The 19088-nt window shown below is 42.2% G+C and overlaps 1 protein-coding gene across 3 annotated transcripts in view; it reads right to left on the bottom strand.

Annotated features, from left to right (window-relative positions):
* The window catches only part of ACP3 (acid phosphatase 3), a 46445-nt gene extending 30103 nt beyond the window's left edge, over positions 1-16342 (bottom strand). The window contains exons 1-4 of one of the 3 annotated variants that reach the window (XM_030329946.2): positions 16109-16342; positions 8642-8737; positions 4041-4127; positions 3446-3598 (exon numbers count right to left, since the gene is read on the bottom strand). In XM_030329946.2, coding sequence (XP_030185806.1) covers positions 3446-3598; positions 4041-4127; positions 8642-8737; positions 16109-16228 — 456 coding nt within the window. In that variant the 5' untranslated portion in view covers positions 16229-16342. Of the gene's footprint in view, positions 1-3445; positions 3599-4040; positions 4128-8641; positions 8738-12641; positions 12679-16108 lie in introns of those variants that run through there. The other 2 variants (XM_030329945.2, XM_030329948.1) reach the window with 2 other exon arrangements.
* Between the last annotated feature and the right edge of the window lie 2746 nt (positions 16343-19088).

Below are 19088 nucleotides of genomic sequence, written 5' to 3'. Positions count from 1 at the left end.
ATAAACACAAATCTTTCCAAAACATCAATCAGACCACACCATTCTGCAGTTTATAACCTTCACTGGCTTTCATCTTACTTGCTAGAATCCAAACTCAGCTAACTCTAGAGATCTCGTTGCCCTGCTTTCCTGCTACTGCCCCTTCACCCACTCCTCTCCAGCAACACTGTCGGCCTCCTTACTATCCCCTGAGCTCACAGGTTTGGGGGCGCTGCAGACAGTCCCCTGCCTGAGACTGTGCCCCCAGTGACTCTCACCAGCCTCTTCTAGCCATTCTTTCTTGCTTTATCTCCTTCAAAGACCTCATCGCCATTTGAAGTCGTTACTATTTTTTACTTCTTTATCATCTGTTTCCTATAAAATACAAACTTGAGGACAGTAGGATCTTGTCTCTCTTGTTCACTGCTGTGTTGACAATGCCTCGAACAGAGCCTGGCATATGAGTAGCTACTCAGGAAACTTGTTTTCTTAATAACTTGCTTCCTGACTTTGTCTCATTTGTCTTACTTTGCTTTCTTTCCTCTAATGTCTTTAGCATCTAATTTCAGACCTTCATCTCCTCATTGCTGAATTGCTTCCCCAGATATTCTCAGATGCTCCAGTATCCTTTGCTTCCCAACCACTGTCAGACAGGTGCCTCAGACCACCACTTATCATGTGTGCACGGTACTGAAGAATGAACGTGCACAGGTTTCTTTTATGTCTGCTGCTTTACATCTTCATTTCCCTGCATGACTTTCTAATTTTTCCACAGAACGAATGACACTGTGAAGGGAAAAGGGACAGGGCTGTTCATTTAAAGGCCTAGGTTTCAATGAATTACTCAACCTTCCTAGTCTTCAGTTTTCTCATCCCACACATTGAAATGAGAGAGGCTGAAAATAAGTGGGATAATCACCTAAACATCTGACCAGCATTTTGTAATTAACAAAATTTTTCATTTCTTAACCAACTGGGTTTTCATGAATTGTCATGAAATAGGTGGGTGCTGTTGTTCCCACGTTACAGAAAAGGACACTGATGCGCGGGGGGGGGGGGTGACTTGAGGTCAAGTGTCTGAAATGGTAGTTGGCTCTCAGACCTAGGTTTCTCCAGCTTTAAATGCAGCCTCCCTTCTTTTTTTCAGTTTATTTATTTGGGAGGAGGGGGCAGTGGGGAGGGGCAGAGAGAGAGGATCCCAAACAGGCTCCATGCTGTCAGCGCAGAGCCCGACATGGGGCTTGATCTCATGAACCATGAGATGATGACCTGAGCTGAAATCAAGAGTCAGACGCTTAACTGATGGAGCCACCCAGGCGCCCCTAATGCAGCCCTCCTATATCACACTGCCACTTAGTCCCAAGATTCCCCCTGGCTATTCAATTTAGATTCTTTAATCTGTGTCCAATATAGTTATTCAGCCATTTTCATTCTTTCTAAATACGAACTCTGGACACAGAAGGGCAAGCCCTCTGTATATTCACCCACTGCCATGTTTTGGGGCTGCTTTCTTCTCCTTTCCTTCCTTCCTCCAAGGTCTGGTGCGAGCTCTCACTCCCTCCACGAAGACTCTGTCATTACAGGCTGCCCTGTGGCAGCTCCATGTGTGTGTTTCTCTGGGCTCCTCCAGCATGGGCAGCTTATACTTGGATCATCAACCCACCACTTGTATTGTGGTCTGCACGTGTCACACATGCGAGTCTTTTGTAAGACTTTTGTAAGACTATCAAGTGGATGATAAATTAGGGAAGGAACCTGGCCTTATATTTCTCTTTGGCACTTAGCACAGCTCCGGGAATAACTGTGTGTTGATTGATTTTGTCAGATTTCTTAGCTGATGTTAGAACTGTTTTCATCTTAGCACGTAGCTGGAAGCCATGATAATCTTGCTTGTTTCTCTCTCCCTCGCTCTCCTTGTTTCTCTTTTCCTCTTCTAATAGCTCCTATATTCTCTTTACTACATAATTTAATTACCAGCTTTCAGGATTAAGGGTTAAACAACTACCTTGGTCTGCACCGGCTAAATTTGGTTCTGCTGTCCAGTGTCTATCTTTGCAGAAAAGGCTGTGGCAAATGTGATTTTTTTTTTCTTTTTGGAAGACAATATTCACCAACTCCTAAGAATTCTGATCATCATAATATTTTACTCCTAATTCTGTTGAAGAAAAAGAGGTACAAATAAATCATCCTATCTTTTCAGGAAACATCAGAACGACTGGTTAAAGTAGAGTTACCTGGAGTGATGTTGACAGGCTCAGGCTGTTTCTACAAAGTATTTGGGAAATATTCTTACGTCATTAGATGCAACAGTTTAGTCAAATGTCTAGGAGTACTGGCAGGGCAAAGAGGACAGTGGCCTGCCCCAGGGGGTCTCTGGGCAACAATCCAGGTGTAGAAGTTGTGCTAAGCCCCAGCTACAGAGAAATGACATGGTCATGCTTACAATGTGACTGCAGGGGAATCATGATGGATTCCTTGTCCCAAACTATTTCCTTCATCTAGTCTTAAATCACGCATCTGGGAGATTAGTTAGATGTATTTAATACTATTAAAATAAAGCAACTCCTCTGAAAATGTTAAAGAGTTCTTGGTCCCTCCTATGCAGTGCAAATAATTTTGAGAGCTTCTCTTATATAGCCTCATTCAGGCAGCTTGGTTTATGGTACTGGTTCTCACACTCAGTTGTCCACTGGAAACATCTAGGGAGATTATTTTAAAAGTACTCATATCTGCGTCCCAACCTCAGATATTCTGATTTGTTGGGGAGAGTGCCCTAGGTGCCAGGATTTAAAACATTCTCAGGTAATTCTAATATAATAACTTTGAGAACCACTATTTTACAGGGAAAGAAATTGCTCTGGAATGACCCAGGCCTGTTTCTAGTCCCAGTTGTGATGCTTACCAGCTTTGTGGCATTGAGCCCATTTTATTTATTTTTCTGAGTACTTATATCCCTGGATATAAAAGGAGAACACTAATGTTGTCCATTCAAGATTGTTACAAAAGGTAATATGATGACACGTATAAAGTGCTAGTCACTAACTATGTACTCAAATCTTTCTTTTTTCCCCTACCTTGGAATGAGAGTTTCATGTGGGGATGGGTGTTTTGTAGGGAGAGAGGTCTTAGAGTGTTCTGGAACACTATGTGGGGCGCCAAAAGCCTGGGAATTGAAGGTAGAACAAGGGGAACCCCGTGTGTGTGCATGTGTGTGTGTGTGAAGATGGAAAGGGATGAACTGCCATTCGGTGAAAGAGTAGCACAACAAAGTAGATGATAAAGATCCAAGCTGAGATTCTGTTCCTAGTCTCTATTGCCTGGGGCTTTCTGTGCCCTACTTTGTCCCTTGCACCTTTATTAGAAAAGGATTGAGATCGCACAGACCAAGCAGTGTCCAGACCTCCAACCCCACAAGTTTCCTCCTCCTCAGCCCCAGGGGATGTCCTGGTTATCCCAGAATACTGACCCGATCTTCAGAAAGAGAGATTGTGTGCACCGGGATGGGCTGCCATGGTAGGCTGGGATTCCAGATGCTGATACCCTCTGGGGGAAATAGGCCTGCAAGGTTTGTCATAGCACTCATCAAAGTCCGGTCAACGTCCGTGCTTTGAATGTAAACCTAGAGTGGGGAAAAATCAAAGGAGAATCCAACCAGTTGGAACTGTGGGTTTTCCACTGTGGAGTGAAGAGTATTTTTGAGAAAGGCCAGGACCCTCACACCAAAACATTAGCATCATGATCGTAGTATCTATGGAGATAGAGACAGTATGATGAGAATGCCAGATGGTATGTCAATAGCTGAATTGACAAAAGAGATCAATTAAGTGGTGGCTACTTGCCAAGCCAAAGTATTTGCCAATAGTTATCCATAAATATTTGAACTTATTCATATTCATAAATTTTTTAGGAATAAAATGTTTGTATAAAGAGGAGTATATTTGTAAATGAGATCTCTGACTTGTATAAGTTCCTTGGAAAACAGGTAAAACACTTTCACAAATGCACCGTTATGTTACATCCTATCAAGGAAAAACGTTTCCACTCTTGGATCCCCAACTTACCTGTTCACGTTTGTAGGACTCATTCAAAAATTTTCTATATCTTTGCCTTATATACCGTCCAAGTTCATAATGCTGTTCCATGCCCAGCTATGAGAATAAAAGCAAAAATCAGTGAAAGTAAATTCTGGAATCTTATGTCATGTCTCCTCACTGAATGAGCGGAGTAAATAACGGTGCACTTCAATAGTTCAACAACAACAACAACAACATATTTTTAAATGAAAACAAGAAAATCTTTAGCCATGACTTCTGGAGAAAACTCATTCACCTTTATTAGCACTTAACATAGAGCCTTGCACACTTAATAGCTGGTGATTGATCTGATTTAAATAAATGGTTCGTCTCTGGTGCGGTAGAACATCACTGGCTCATCTTTGTTGTAGAACATTCAAGAGAGCTGGTTGACCACTTGGTGGAGGTTTTGTGGAAGAAATTCAACCATCTGGTAAGAAGTTGGACTTGATGAATCTGAAGATCACTTTTTTCTCATTATTGCATTTATTTTTTGAGACAGTTCAAGTGGGGGACATGCAGAGAGAGAGACGGAGGGGTATGGGGTGGGAACAGAGGATCTGAAGTGGGCTCTGAGCTGACAGCAGTGAGCCTGATGTGGGGCTTTGAACTCGGGAACTGCGAGATCATGACCTGAGCCAAAGTCGGATGCTCAACCAACTGAGCCACCCAGGGGCCCCTGAAGATCACTTTTAACTTCTAGGTGTAATGATTTATTATCTGCACAGTTTATTTATGCCTGGTTCATGAAAAACTAGAGCCTCCTACCCAAAATGTGGTCTGGGGATCAGCAGTATTAGCATCACTTGGGAGTATGTTAGAAACCCAATTCTTAGGACTCACCTTGATCTACTGAGCCAGAATCTTCGGGGGGCGGGGCATGGAGCTCAGGAACCTGTTTTTAACAAGCTGACTAAGATTCTGATGGCCAATAACCATTGAGGAGTGTTGCTTTAGTTCAGTGATCCTCAAGCATTACTGTGCATCAGAAGCAAAATTATCTAGGGGTTCTTGTTGAAATGCAGATGACTCAGCACTTCCCCCAGAGATTCCTGCTCATTAGATCCTGGGGTGGCCCTGGAATCTGCATTTCAACAAGTGCCCTGAGTGATTCAGATCCATGTAGTAGAGTGCCATGCTTTGAGAAACACTGCATTCGAGTCCATCTTTAATCCCAAGTTTTACCAGAGCCTCAGGAGTCAGAGAGGATATGGTCACTATAGCTCGGCTTGGTCCCACTTGTTCATTTGCTTCTACTTCTAGATACCATGATCATTACCACCTCCCCAGGATGAGGAAGCAGGTGTGAAAAGAGTCAGGTGTGCTTTAATTTTTGCTAGTTTCCTGGGTGATGCGAGTAGCTAAAGAAGCAGGTACTTTGGACTTAATTTGTTGCATTAACTTACAGCTGAATTTTGAAGAAACAGTCATCTTCTACAGAGCAGGGGATTTCAAACTCAGCATTCCCAGAATCACCTGGAGGATTCATTAAGACAAAAGCTCCCAGAATTGAACCCCATAGTTTCTGGCTCAGTCGGGGAGGGCCAGAGAACTAACATTTATGACAAGTTTTAAGTGATGGTGATGTTGCTCATCCAGAGACCACACTTTGAGAGCCAGTGACCTAGACAGCCATCACTCGGTCATTGTGTAGATTGGAAGTGCCTGGCCAAGGGAGGAATTTGAGCTCTAGAACCTTGCTACTTCATGTACCAGCACCATTGGTATCACCTTGGAGTATGTTAGAAATGAAGACTCTTAAGGGCCCATGTCAGACTGGCTGAATTAGAATCTGCATTTTTTCCCCAAGTGTCATTGAGATACAACTGACACATATCACTGTATAAGCTTAAGGTATGCAGCATAATGGTTTGGTTTACATACAATGTGAAATGATCACTGGTATAAATTTAGTTAGCATTTCATACAGATACAATAAAAAGAGAAAGCAAAAAGAAAAAAAAAATTGTTTTCCCTTGTAATGGGAACTTTCGGGATCTCCTCTCTTAACAACTTTCCTATATATCATAGAATATCATAGAGCAGTTTTACCCATAGTCATTGTGCTGTAAATTATATCCCTAGTACTTATTTACCTTGTAACTAGAAGTTTGTACCTTTTGATCCCCCTTTTCCCAACCTCCCTCCCCCTACTTCCTGCCTCTGGTAACACAAATCTGATCCCTTTTTCTAGGAGTTTGGTTTTTTAAATTTTTTTTTAAATTCCACATATAAATAAGATCATACAGTATTTGTCTTCCTCTGTCTGGCTTATATCACTTTACACAATGCCCTCAGGGTTCATCCATGTTGTCCCAAACACCAGGATCTAATAATTTTAAGGCTAAAAAATATTCCATATATATAATATATACCATCATATATACATATGTGTATGTGTGTGTATATAGATATATATGTCTCTATATATATTTCTTTATCCATTCATTTGTTGAGGGACACTTAGGTTGTTTCCATGTCTTGGCTCTTGTAAATAATGCTGCAAAAGGGGCGCCTGGGTGGCGCAGTCGGTTAAGCGTCCGACTTCAGCCAGGTCACGATCTCGCGGTCCGGGAGTTTGAGCCCCGCGTCAGGCTCTGGGCTGATGGCTCGGAGCCTGGAGCCTGTTTCCAATTCTGTGTCTCCCTCTCTCTCTGCCCCTCCCCCGTTCATGCTCTGTCTCTCTCTGTCCCAAAAATAAATAAACGTTGAAAAAAAAATTTAAAAATAATGCTGCAATGAACATGGGGGTGCAGGTATCTTTGTGAATTAGTGTTTTCATTTCTTTTGAATATTAGAACCTGCATTTTAACAAGATGATACATTTACACTTGGCACTTGAGAAACACTGCTCTAGGAAAGTCTGATGGCTAGTCAAGAGACACCCAGAGGAGAATCCAGACCCCACAGTCTAAAAGTATTTTATCGTCTTACTGGAAAAGCAAGCAAGGGAACAGGACTCTTCACACCGCCACAGGTATTAAGGACTAGTGCTGGGTTTTTGCTACCGTTCTCTCTTTTAAGGAGCCGCAAGCTGGGTAGGCTATGGTGGGAGGAGCTCAGACCTGGGAGCCAAAAGATACTGACCTCAAATAGCCTCAGTGGGATTTCTCCTCTATGAAGCAACATGGTTGAGTTAGGGAAGTGATTCTCAGCCTTGGCTACACATTAGAGTCAAATGCTCAACTGAGGAGCTTCTCAAAATCCCAACGTCCAGGCCACATCTTAGATGAATCAAATAAGAACCACCCAGACAGACATCAATATATATTTTTTTTTTAATTTTTTTTTTCAACGTTTATTTATTTTTGGGACAGAGAGAGACAGAGCATGAACGGGGGAGGGGCAGAGAGAGAGGGAGACACAGAATCGGAAACAGGCTCCAGGCTCTGAGCCATCAGCCCAGAGCCTGACGCGGGGCTCGAACTCCTGGACCGCGAGATCGTGACCTGGCTGAAGTCAGACGCTTAACCGACTGCGCCACCCAGGCGCCCCAGAGACATCAATATTTTTTAAAGCTCTCCAAATAATCTCAATTTTTAGCCACGATTGAGGTACACTGGTTTAAAAAAATTTTTTTTTAACATTTATTTTTGAGAGACAGAGAGAGAGCACAAGCAGGAGAGGGGCAGAGAGAGAGGGAGACACAGAATCTGAAGCAGGCTCCAGGCTCTGAGCTGTCAGCACAGAGCCTGACATGGGGCTCGAATTCACGAACCATGAGATCATGACCTGAGCTGAAGTCAGACGCCTAACCAACTGAGCCACCCAGGCACCCTGAGATCCACTGGTTTAAATGTTCAGTTAAATGTTTAGAGATTTTTGACTCTAAACATTCTATGAGATTTTCTTAATGTATTTAAACTGCTTTGGTCGGGACAGAAGCAACACCTGTGGCCTCATGGCCCCAAACAGGCACCATCCACTCTTGCAAGGGAAGGGGGTGGGGCACTGGAGTGGTGACTACAGACGCCTTTGCCCTCCTCCCCTTCACCTTCTCCTTTGGTGCTCTTAGCAGGGCTCCCTATGTTTAACCGACCACTTATCAGGAAGGCTCAATCCCAGTGTACATAGCTGATAAAAAAAATCAAATTTGGTATGGGCATTTGCAGAGGAATTCTGTTTTCCTAACCCTGCTGATTCAGTTTATCGACTACAAGATTATTTTCTACTTTCTCAGGTGGAGGCTCAGAAACTCAGGGGGCTGGCCTCCAAGCATTTGTTGGCTCTCTTCAGCACCTTTAAGTTCATGTATTCATCTGTGGCCATGCACAGCTCTCATGCTTCAATAAAGCCAAACAGGGTAAAAAAAAAAAAATCAAAACTGGCTATTTTATACAATTTTCCCACAGTTACTAGTCACTAGGGTGATCTGGTCATAATGAGAAATTACTGAAATTAAACATTATTGCCTCTCCTTCCACAATCAAAACACATTTTAGACTTTTTAGATCCTAAGCAACTGTGCAAAATACTCCTCCAGATCTGAGTAACTAAAGTAGTTGTATGGCTTCAATATATTACAGACCCCACACAGTTTAATTTCCCTTAAGACTTATCGGCAATCTTTAGCTAAAAATTCAACCAACCTGAGTGAGTTGGCCAAATCCTTGTGGCCATGAGGATTCTTTGATGGGGTCATTAGGAAAGGTTTCGATGGGACTTCGGTCTCCATGCCTAAATACCTGAAAAGAGGTCAAGACAATAATGTTAAAAATTTCACTTCGGTGTTTTGCCTCTGCTCATCCTAATAGATTTTCTTTTAAACCACTGGTTCTCAACCTAGGCTGCTCATTGCAATCACCTGGGGCAATTAAAAAAATTCTGAGGACTGGATCCCCCTCCTAGTGATTTTGGTTTAATTAGTTTGGGATGTGGTCAGGACATCAGGATTTTAAAGATCTCCCCAGGTAAATCTCAGGTTATGAACCACTGTTTTTGTTTTTTCTTTCTTTCTTTTTTTTGGTGTTTATTTATTTTTGAGAGGGAAAGAGTGTGAGCAGGGGAGGGGCAGAGGGGGGGGGGCGGGACACAGAATCCAAAGCAGGATCCAGGCTCTGAGCTGTCAGCACAGAGCCCGATGTGGGGCTTGAACCCACAACCGTGAGATCATGCCCTGAGCTGAAGTCGGACACTTAACAGAATGAACCACCCAGGTGCCTCAAGGACCACTGTTTTAAGCTCACTAACACTCTTCTGTGTTTCAGGTAATGTAGGTAACAAGACGATCACTCATTAGAAAGTAGGCAAGCCACGTGTGGAGATTGGTTTGTATATCAGGGCAAGAAGGAACACAAAGCTTAGAAAAATCACTTTACCGCAGACAAACTCTGATAAGAATTATTCTTCCTTAATTATGGTTACAGTAAAAATGGTGTTAAAAATTTTACATAACATAAAAATAGTGGCTTTTAAATGCCACATACCATTTGTGACTGTCTTGAGCCAATGATTTATTAGTTTTTAGGAGATTAGGAATAAAGGACTTGTGGATAGGAAGATGAGAAAAGCTAAGCATCAATCCTTTAAGAACATACTTCTGGATTCATATGCATGCCATGCTATTTTGATTGCACATTTTATTCTTGGGGGAGAGTAGTCCGGACTTTCAAGACCCTGGTATTTTATGATTCCAATACGCTTCCTGAATAGAATACCAAACCAAACACAAAGCTATTTTATGATCAAAAGATAAGACAAGTAAAACACTCAAGAAACTCAAGATGAAGTCTACACTGAGGCCACCAAACATTTTTAATACAGAGGAGGGCTGCATAATGCCTTGTGGTGTCTGAGATTTCCTGTACTTATCATTTACACTGCCTGGCTAAGATGCTCCAGTAGACGTAGAATAAGGAACAGTCTTAAATTTTGGTCATCTTTCAGATGGGATTCTAAGAAAGTGAGGGAGGCCTCTAGGACCTGGGTTGTGTCTCTGGTGTCTAAAGAAAACTGATCTTTTGGTCCCCTAAACTGCTAAGAAATTAAAGTCTCAGTAGAACAGTTTGCAACAAACAGACAAGGGTATAGTGGGTCTTAAGCAATCATTTTGGTCAGGTAAGAAACTGCGGTCATGAATCGTCCCCTCATGGAAAGAAGAAAGGCTGCACATTCTCAGAAATTATCGAGGCTAATCATTGGTGCTCTATCTTCGAAACACATTTTAGACTTTTTTAGATCCCAGGTAATTGTGCAAAATACTTTCTTACATCAGAGTAACTAAAGTTGTTATATAGTTTCAATAGATTATAAAAGCTACACTGTTTAGTTTCCAGGGTTTCTCAACTTCAGCACTGTTAACATTTGGGGCTGGATGATTCCTTTTGAGGGACTGTCCTGTTCATTGTGGGATGTTTATCAGCATGCTTGGCCTTTGCACACTAGACATCGGTAGCAATCCCTAGTTGTGGCAACCCAAAAGTTCTCCAGACACTGCCAAATGTGCCCTAGGGGGGTACCTGTAGCTGAGAGGCCCTGAGTTAGCCAAAGAGAAGTCAGATGAGAGACACTGTAGTGAAATAAAATTTACAATGCTTCCTACCGTACTATAACCACAAGAATTCCTCAAGGTTTTTTTGAATGCTTGTTGTGTCCTAGAAAATGTGGCAAGTGCTTCTCATAATTTAATCCATTCATCAGTTCTACAAAGCATTTACTATTATTATCTTCATTGCACAAACAAGGAAATCGGCCCTATAGTTAAGTGACCTCACAAGGTCACACAGAGTGTAAGTGATATGATAAGGCAGAGATCCAAACACAGACTGTGGGTCTCCAATGCCTGCATTCTCAACCTGTGTAAGAGGCTCATTTCTCTGTGCTAAAACATAGTCCTTAACATCCCACCAGTGGGTGGTCTGGAATCTGGGGTTTCCTCTAAGATTGGAAGCTGTGTGTGTTGGGGGGGAGGCAGTGTTGCACTAGAGGAAAATAAAACCTTGATATAAGAAACAACCCTGAATACCATTTAAAAAACAAAACTGAGGGGCACCTCGGTGGCTCAGTCAGTTAAGTGGCCGACTTTGGCTCAGGTCATGATCTCATGGTCCATGAGTTTGAGCCCTGCCTGCATCAGACTCACTGCTGTCAGTGCAGAGCCTGCTTCCGATCCTCTGTTCCCCTCTCTCTGCCTGCTCCCCTCCCCACTCTTGCATGCTCTCCCTATTGCTCTCTCTCTCTCTCTCTCTCTCTCAAAAATAAATAAACATTAAAAAATTTTTTAAAATAAAAAAATAAAACTGAGATTATGCATCTAAATGACAGTATAGCCTGGGGAGAAAATAAGTGTGGTCCCCTTGGAGGAGGGATTGTTAAACAGCAGAGCCATGGAACATAATCATAAGGCTTAAACAAGCTTTCTCACTCTGTCCTTACAGGTCAGGAATAACTCCTCTATATTTCAATAGGTTTTAGGGCTCAAATATGCCATGAGCTCTTCAGAAGGGGTGTCCCGCAGAGACACTTGATAAGCCATCCCCCCGCTACCCAGCACTGGAAATCAATATGTGTGTGTGCGTGTGCACACGTGCATATCAGGGAGTGCCCTCAAGTGCACAGGTGGGATTCTTGAGCAACTGGAGTTTCAGCTGGAGCCTTTGGAAGTGTCTAGGTCCTCTTTTAAGTCTGTGGAAAGGCAATCTTCTTAACTACTGCTCTGCCAAATTTGTAACCTATGTTCTCAGTCCAGCAGTCATACTCTACGAAATCCTTTAGAAACCTAAAAATAGAGGGTCAGCAGTAGGACTGTTTGCAGTAGTGGTAATTGCAATAGAAGACATCCAGGATAACAACCTCTTGTGTTTGTGCAACCTCCATGGTTTTGTACAGTTCTTTCCCTGCTCTCTCTTTCAATTCTCACAACTCCTGTGAGGCCAGGCTGGCACTGTTACTGTCCTGAACAAAGAAGGAAACCGAGGCTCAAAGAGATTGAATGAGTCGTGTAGATCTCCTTCTTTTCATGATGGCTACCCACTGTTTTCCCCACCACGTCACATTCACTTCATCCTTTTAGATCACAGGTAACTTTTTTTTTTAATGTTTGTTTATCTTTGAGAGAGAGAGGGAGCAGAGTGGGAGAGGTACACAGGGAGAGAGAGGGACAGAGGATCCTAAGTGGGCTCCACGCTGACAACAGAGAGCCGGATGCAGGGCTTGAACCCACGAACCGTGAGATCATGACCTGAGGCAAGGTTGGACACTCACTGGCTGAGCCACCTGGGTGCCCACAGGTTACTTAAAACAAAAACAAACAAACAAAGAAAAAAAACCCATGGTTTGGACCCCCATGAATGATCTTTCTCCACTGAGTCTGCTAAGCAGATTTGGCATGTTACATGGGTCCCACAGCACCCTACCTGATCTGGCCTTGCCCACCTGGATGTTATAACTTTATATTCTTACTAAACATGCTTTGCCTCAGAGCCCCTGTGGCACATACACCTAATACATTGTTTATCCTAGCCTCATGGCAGTGATGTTCTGTCGGGCTGGAATGTCCTACTTCGGCTTCTAATCCTGGCAGTCACTAATTTCAGGTCCCACCTGAAAAAAGGCAATCGAGAGAGATCTTCCTTGACCTCCCATACTCACCATGCTTATTATTCTGTCTCTAAAAAGTTAAGAATAATGATTCTCTAAGGGTTTTCTATGGGACACTCTGGAAAAGAAGGAGGTAGATTCTATGGTCAAAGTTTAGGAAATGCAGTTTTATTAAATCCTTTCCTTTAAAGCCACAGCACATATCAGAAAAAGACTGAGGAGTCCTGCCCTTAAAACACCTGAAATGCAGTTTACCCCTTGTTCTGTTCCCAGTGCAGATTTAACTACTGAAACCCATTTTGTTTTTACCAAGCAACTCCTGTTAACAAGTCATCAAACTAGCATTCCATGAGACGAACTTTGATAAACCTGTTTTAAAAGATCATGTGATGACTCTCTTCATGACAGGGAACAAGAACCCGGGACAGTTTCCTGCTCTTTCTGCCAAGAACAGCTTTTTAGAATTGGGGAAGATTTATTTTTCTTGGATCAGAGAGAAACAGCGAGGAAGCCACCTGCTGATTTTGAGTAGGAGTTAAATCTGTACACCTAACCTCCGTGGAAAGATCTCAGCTCCATGTGCTGGCTTAAACACATACAGCAGGAATGGAATATGTTTAGTGATTAAGGGCATGGCCTCTTTGATCATACAGCCTGGATTCAAATCCTGACTGCACCGTGTAACCATGGGCAAACTGCTTAACCTCTTTGTGTCTCAATTTCTTTATCTATAAAATAGAGTTAGTAAGGTTTTTACAAAAACTTTGGGGAACAATTGCCAGATATAGCAAACAAAACTACAGGAGGCCCAGATATTGCATGAAACACCCTTTATACTAAAAATTTATTTGATGTTAATCTGAAATTCAAATTTAACTTGGTATCCTGTGTTTTCCTAGAAACCCTACTTTACAGCGTTTTTGGGAGGATAATGTGACATATTCCATATTGAACTCTCACAGCAGTGTCTGGCATGTAAAAAAAACATTTGAGTCACGATTGGTTATTGTCACTAATGTTACCACTTTAATCAGAGGCAGCTTTCCTTTATTCTGGTTCTAACAATTTTCTCTCTTTTTTTTTTGTAGGCTTCACTGAAATACGTCAGTTAGAGAAAGACAAAAGAAACAAGACAGATGAACACAGGGGAAGGGAGGGAAAAATAAGATAAAAACAGAGAGGGAGGCAAACCATAAGAGACTCTTAAATACAGAGAACAAACTGAGGGTTGCTGGAGGGGTGGTGGGTGGGTGATGGGCATTAAGGGCACTTGTTGGGATGAGCACTGGGTGTTACATGTAAGTGACGAATCACTAAATTTTACTCTTGAAACCATTATTACACTACATGTTAACTAACTTGGATTTAAATAAAATTTTGAACAATAAAAAAAGAAAGCTAAAAAAATAAAATAATGAACACTTATATAGTTTATGATACTAAGCAAGCAATCTAACTTTCTTTGTCTTAGTTTGCACATTTATAACATTGAGACTATATGCCTAGGGAAAAGGCTTTTTAGAACAATTAAATTATGTTGTTTATGTTAAAAAATAATAATAAAGTAGGCTTCAGGCCCAGCACGGAGCACAATGCTGGGCTTAAACTCACAATCCTGAGATCAAGACCTCAGCTGAGATCAAGAGTTGAATGCTTAACTGACTGAGCCACCCAGGTGCTCCTGGTTCTAATAATTTTGTAAGGATTTGCCTGGGTATATAATTTAACCATGTATAGTCAAATATTGTCTCTAATCAATAAAAACAAGAAAATAGTATCTTCTTGCTGAAGCCCTTAGATAGATAGAATTAACTTGTGGTCCTTGAATACATGTTAACTGAGAGTGATGGGGGGAAAGGAAAGCCACAACAGTTTGGTACCAATGGAAGTTAGCCTGGACTCTGGTAAAATAGGCAGAGAATTGGCCAAGTGAAGTTAACTGAAACTTCACTGTAATATCTCAGAGAAGATTCCACTCAACCAGCTTGCAACAGGTTTACAGTGTTGACAGTGTAATTTCTGCAGAGTCCCAACACTCACTTAACGAATGTGTTGGCAAGGAATACAAGTAAAAGTCTAACTACGGTGCCTGGGTGGCTCAGGCAGTTAAGCGTCCGACTTCTGCTTAGGTCAGGATTTTGTGGTAGGTGGGTTCCAGCCCTGAGGTCAGGCTCTGTGCTGACAGCTCAGAGCCTGGAGCCTGCTTTGGATTCTGTGTCTCCCTCCCTCTCTGCCCCTCCCCCATCCATGCTCTGTCTCTCTGGCTCTCAAAAATAAATAAACGTTAAAAAAACAAACAAAAAAGTCTAACTTGCATGGATGTCTCTACAGAAGGTACACAATATTACACACTTTTTTTTTAGCACAGAAGTCTGGCAGCTGGTAAATCATTTGTAAATAAATTGATGATATGTTTCTGATTCTCTGTCTCTCATTTGTTGACTCATGACCTAGTAATGATTTACTGTACTAATAATCATATGGTATGAAATTTTTATTTTCTGTAGGGAAAGAAAGGAGTGCTGAATACTCTGCGCTGAGAAAACAGGAACTTCATGTTTAATTTTTAAGTAAAAGATGACTTCCCTGCAAATTATAGAAATAAATTTTGAGTACTCTTACAGTATGAAAATTTAATTATTTACTAGCATATTTTCACTCTATCAAATAAAAAAAAGTGAGGAAGAGAAAGAGATTGAGAGAGCGGCTGTGAAAGACAAAGAGAGGGTCAGAGGCAGAGGGAGACTGAGTGAAGCAGAACAAGAGAAACAGACATACAAAGAAAATCAAACACAAAGAGAAACCAGGAGACACAGAGGGATTGATTCCAGGACACCCAGGTAAAATGATAAATCCCCTTTACTTTGCAAAGCCCCTTTCTATCTATTTTTAAAATAACACCAACAGTATATTTTCTTTCCTTAACTTCATGCCACCCCTTTTCCCCATAATTTGTCGCATGTTACATTGCGTGGAGAAAAACATTATTTTAATGGTCAACCAAATCTATGCATCAGGAAGTCCTCCTCGAAGTCTCGAGTTTAGTTTCATTTTTATGCTTCAAAGACCGTTTACAAATATATTTTCCAATTTCCTGATAAATAAAAGGGAAGGGGCTACTTAATTCAAAAAAGGACAGTTTTTTGGTTTGCAAACTAATCATCATTAAACTGAATGAAGCCCGATTAAGTTCCTAGTGCGAACCGTGGCCAGCTGAGGCCTCCCCCAACTTTGAGGAAGCTCCCCCTTCCTTTGAGGCTGTCAAAAGGAACATGCATTTAGGGCAGTTGTGAAGTAAGTGAATAAAGAACATCGACAAAGGCACATACAACCAAACCAAACACTTTTTGTCAGGACACGTTAAGTATTCGTTAGGAGGAACTTGCGAAACTTGATTATTCACTTTCTGAGTTTGGTCTCTGGGAGACCACAGGAGGCTAATATGAAACCTGACACTTGGTTATCAGCCGCTGCTGGTAACAGTTTTAAGGGAAAAGCAATGAGAAAAGTCTACTCACCAATGTCACAAACTTCAGCTCCTTAGCTACCACACCTCGGTCTACCCAGAAGGAAAGCAGAAACAAGAAGCTAAGAGGAAGACCTGCTGTCCTGGCCGAGGGGAGCGGGACAGCGCTCATGCTGGGGAGAACTGTCTCTGGCAGGAGTTAGGAGGTGCAGTTTCCAGAGCAAAAGCCATTAGAGGGGAAGCTATTTATCAAAGGAATTGAAAGGGAAGGAGTCGCTGGGAGGAGTCAGACTCAGAAATAGTAAGGTCGCCAGGTAGCTTGGGGCGGGGCTTGGCAAGTGACTGGTGAAATAATTTTGGGGCTGGGTGTGAGCGATCACAGTCTTCTGAATTTAAGGTAGAACTGAGGCCCAACGAGGGGAAAGCTGTTGCTTAAGGTCACAAAGAGCATGTTGAGAGACTTTTTTGTAGTTGACAATTCTCTTTTCTTGAAGTGGGGTGTGATACAGTGTTTGCTTTGTGACTGTCACTTGGGAAAGGGATCAATCTTGACTTTGGAAACCTTAGGCCAGGGATTCCTCATCTTTTGGGAATCCAGAGTTATAGGCAGAGATATATGGAAGGAACTGTGGGTTCTGGCATATTTGGGGGTCTATTCCCCATGCCAAATATGGCTCCCTTTGTAAAACTCTCATGTAGCCTAGAGGGGTGTTTTCAAATTGAAGGCAAGTAAGAGAAATATTATTTTCAAAATTTTTAGTGACACCTTAAGATATTTGGGGTTCATCTGTGGCATCTCAACACTAGGATTGGAAGGACCTTTCCAAACCTGACACAATTTAAAAAACAATGACAAGGACAAACTTACCTATAGCTCTCTACTGTCAGTCACCAGCTTTGGCCACTAGCCCTACATTCTTCATTCTGGGAGTCACACCCCTGCCTCTCCAGCTATGATCTCATCAGGGACGCTATAAAAGAGGATAATCCGGACTAAGGGAACTTAGCTGTCCATTTCCCCCAACCTGTCAGTTCCATCATAGTCTACAACAGGATTTGGGTGCAAAACTCCCTGTCACGATGCTTCTACTCCATCAGCAGAGGGAGAACAGTGGTTTTCCCCACAACCTATTCTCTGGTATATTGCACTTCCCTGTGACAATAAGGTTCTGTTGTAATGTGATCACAGGATGCCCTAGAATGTGGTGTGTGGGAGAGAGGTTGCTTCTTTTGGTATGGGAAGATGTGTGTGAGGAACAAATGAATGTGTGGTTAGGGTTACACATTTAAGGGGACTTGTGACCTTCTCTTTGCTGCCACATTCTTCACCTGCCACTCCCCACACTCCTCTTCAGTGGGTGGCATTTTGAGGAGATGGGTTCAGGGAAAGGGGGATGGAGATTGGGAGGTTGTCCAGGGCAGACTTGAAATTGCCACTCGGATCCCTGCTGTATGCACCAGGCCACCTGACAAAGAAGCTCCAGGACCTGTTTACCTTCCACAGACTTGGTTCTGACCCACACGCTTTAAATCATGCCAGATCCGTGATTCTGTTGAATGTCTTGTTTTTTTCAAGGATCAGCCTGGCCCCTTGTTCTCCTGTCTTCTTCTTTGTCTACCTTTGGATTGATGCCTGGCACTATATTGGCTATACCAGTGCTTCCTGATAATGACTCGTTCTCTAACCTACCTATGCCATGTCCTATTAGCTGGGATAAATCCCTTTTCTGGTCCAGACCCAACTTTCTCTGTGTCACCTCTTTTGGGCTCCTTTTAGCCCTCCAAGTAGGAACAATAGTAGCAATAGCAGCAACAACTTCTTCTAGAGAGAACCAGAAAAAGGCTGATTAGAGTGAATACGTCTCAAACTGATTCAAGTTGGAATAAGTGGATGGTTTATACTTCTATTCTCCACCCTAACTTCTACTTTGATCATCCAATTATAAGGAGAGGAGATCATAAATATAGATCTGAACACCATGAAGTTGAGTTTGAAAGCATCTCAACTCAAATAAAATTCATTTAAAAACCTTCTTTGGTCTCTGGAACCTTAAACTCATAAGGCTTTTGTAAAGACTTCAAAGAGTCATCTAAATAAACACACAGATATGGTAGCATTTAAGGTGAGACTTGAAAAAAATATTGGGATGTCATAATTGATATCCCAATGAAGCGTGCCAATAATCTTAGTGTCAGTGATTAGCAGAACTTACTGACTGAATCACTTTTGTTTCTTCATATGGCAAGTGTTCAGCCTCCAATTAACACGATGTTAGGAAGTCCCATAAATGGAGCAGGTTGGGTTCATCGGAAAGCAAACTTCCAGATGGAGATTTGCATGCAGGAAATTTTATTTAGGAATGCTCTCAGGATCAACAACAGACGGGGGAAGAGAAATAAGCAGGGTTGGGCAGAGGGAGAAGGCCTCAGCTGACCCTGCTAGGCATGCTGAAACTGGAAAAGACTTTGGGAGTGGTGCTGAACTGGGGTGAGGGACCCAGGCCTTTTTACCCCTGTGTCAGCCACTCACTGGAGGTAGGCTGCTCCCAGCAGAGTGTGACCGCAGGGAAGGTGGCTCTCTTCTGCCATGGCAATTCTGAAAGGAACTGACTGCTGAGTGATGTCAGACAACAAAGTCCCAAGAGCTGGGGGGAATTAATCCTTCAGCTCATGAAGGCACATGTGGGTGGTATAACACAGAACCCATGACAATGAACACATATTCATTGGAAAAGAATTCACGATCCTCAGTGGATCAAGGGTTATGAAAGTACTAAGTGTACTTCTGATAGCAAGAGTCTGGGTTGGAGTTAAGATCCACTAATAGCTATACTGGTTGTTCACCAAGTAGGCAGGCTGTGTTTAAACTCCAGGACTTGCTATACCTTTACAACTGTATTGTTTGACTCTCAGTGACCTATGGACTATTGGGTACTGAATAGTATCGATTGATCAATAGTCATTGTAAAGGCAAATTGTTGCATCATAACTTGTTTACAATGTTAGCTGTTTTGAGGTAAAATTGAATATAA

The sequence above is a fragment of the Lynx canadensis genome, chromosome C2 (assembly GCF_007474595.2).
Source record: "Lynx canadensis isolate LIC74 chromosome C2, mLynCan4.pri.v2, whole genome shotgun sequence".
Taxonomy (NCBI): Eukaryota; Metazoa; Chordata; class Mammalia; order Carnivora; family Felidae; genus Lynx; species Lynx canadensis.
The sequence above is the reverse complement of the archived record's forward strand: the minus strand, read 5'-3'. Positions and strand labels throughout refer to the sequence as shown.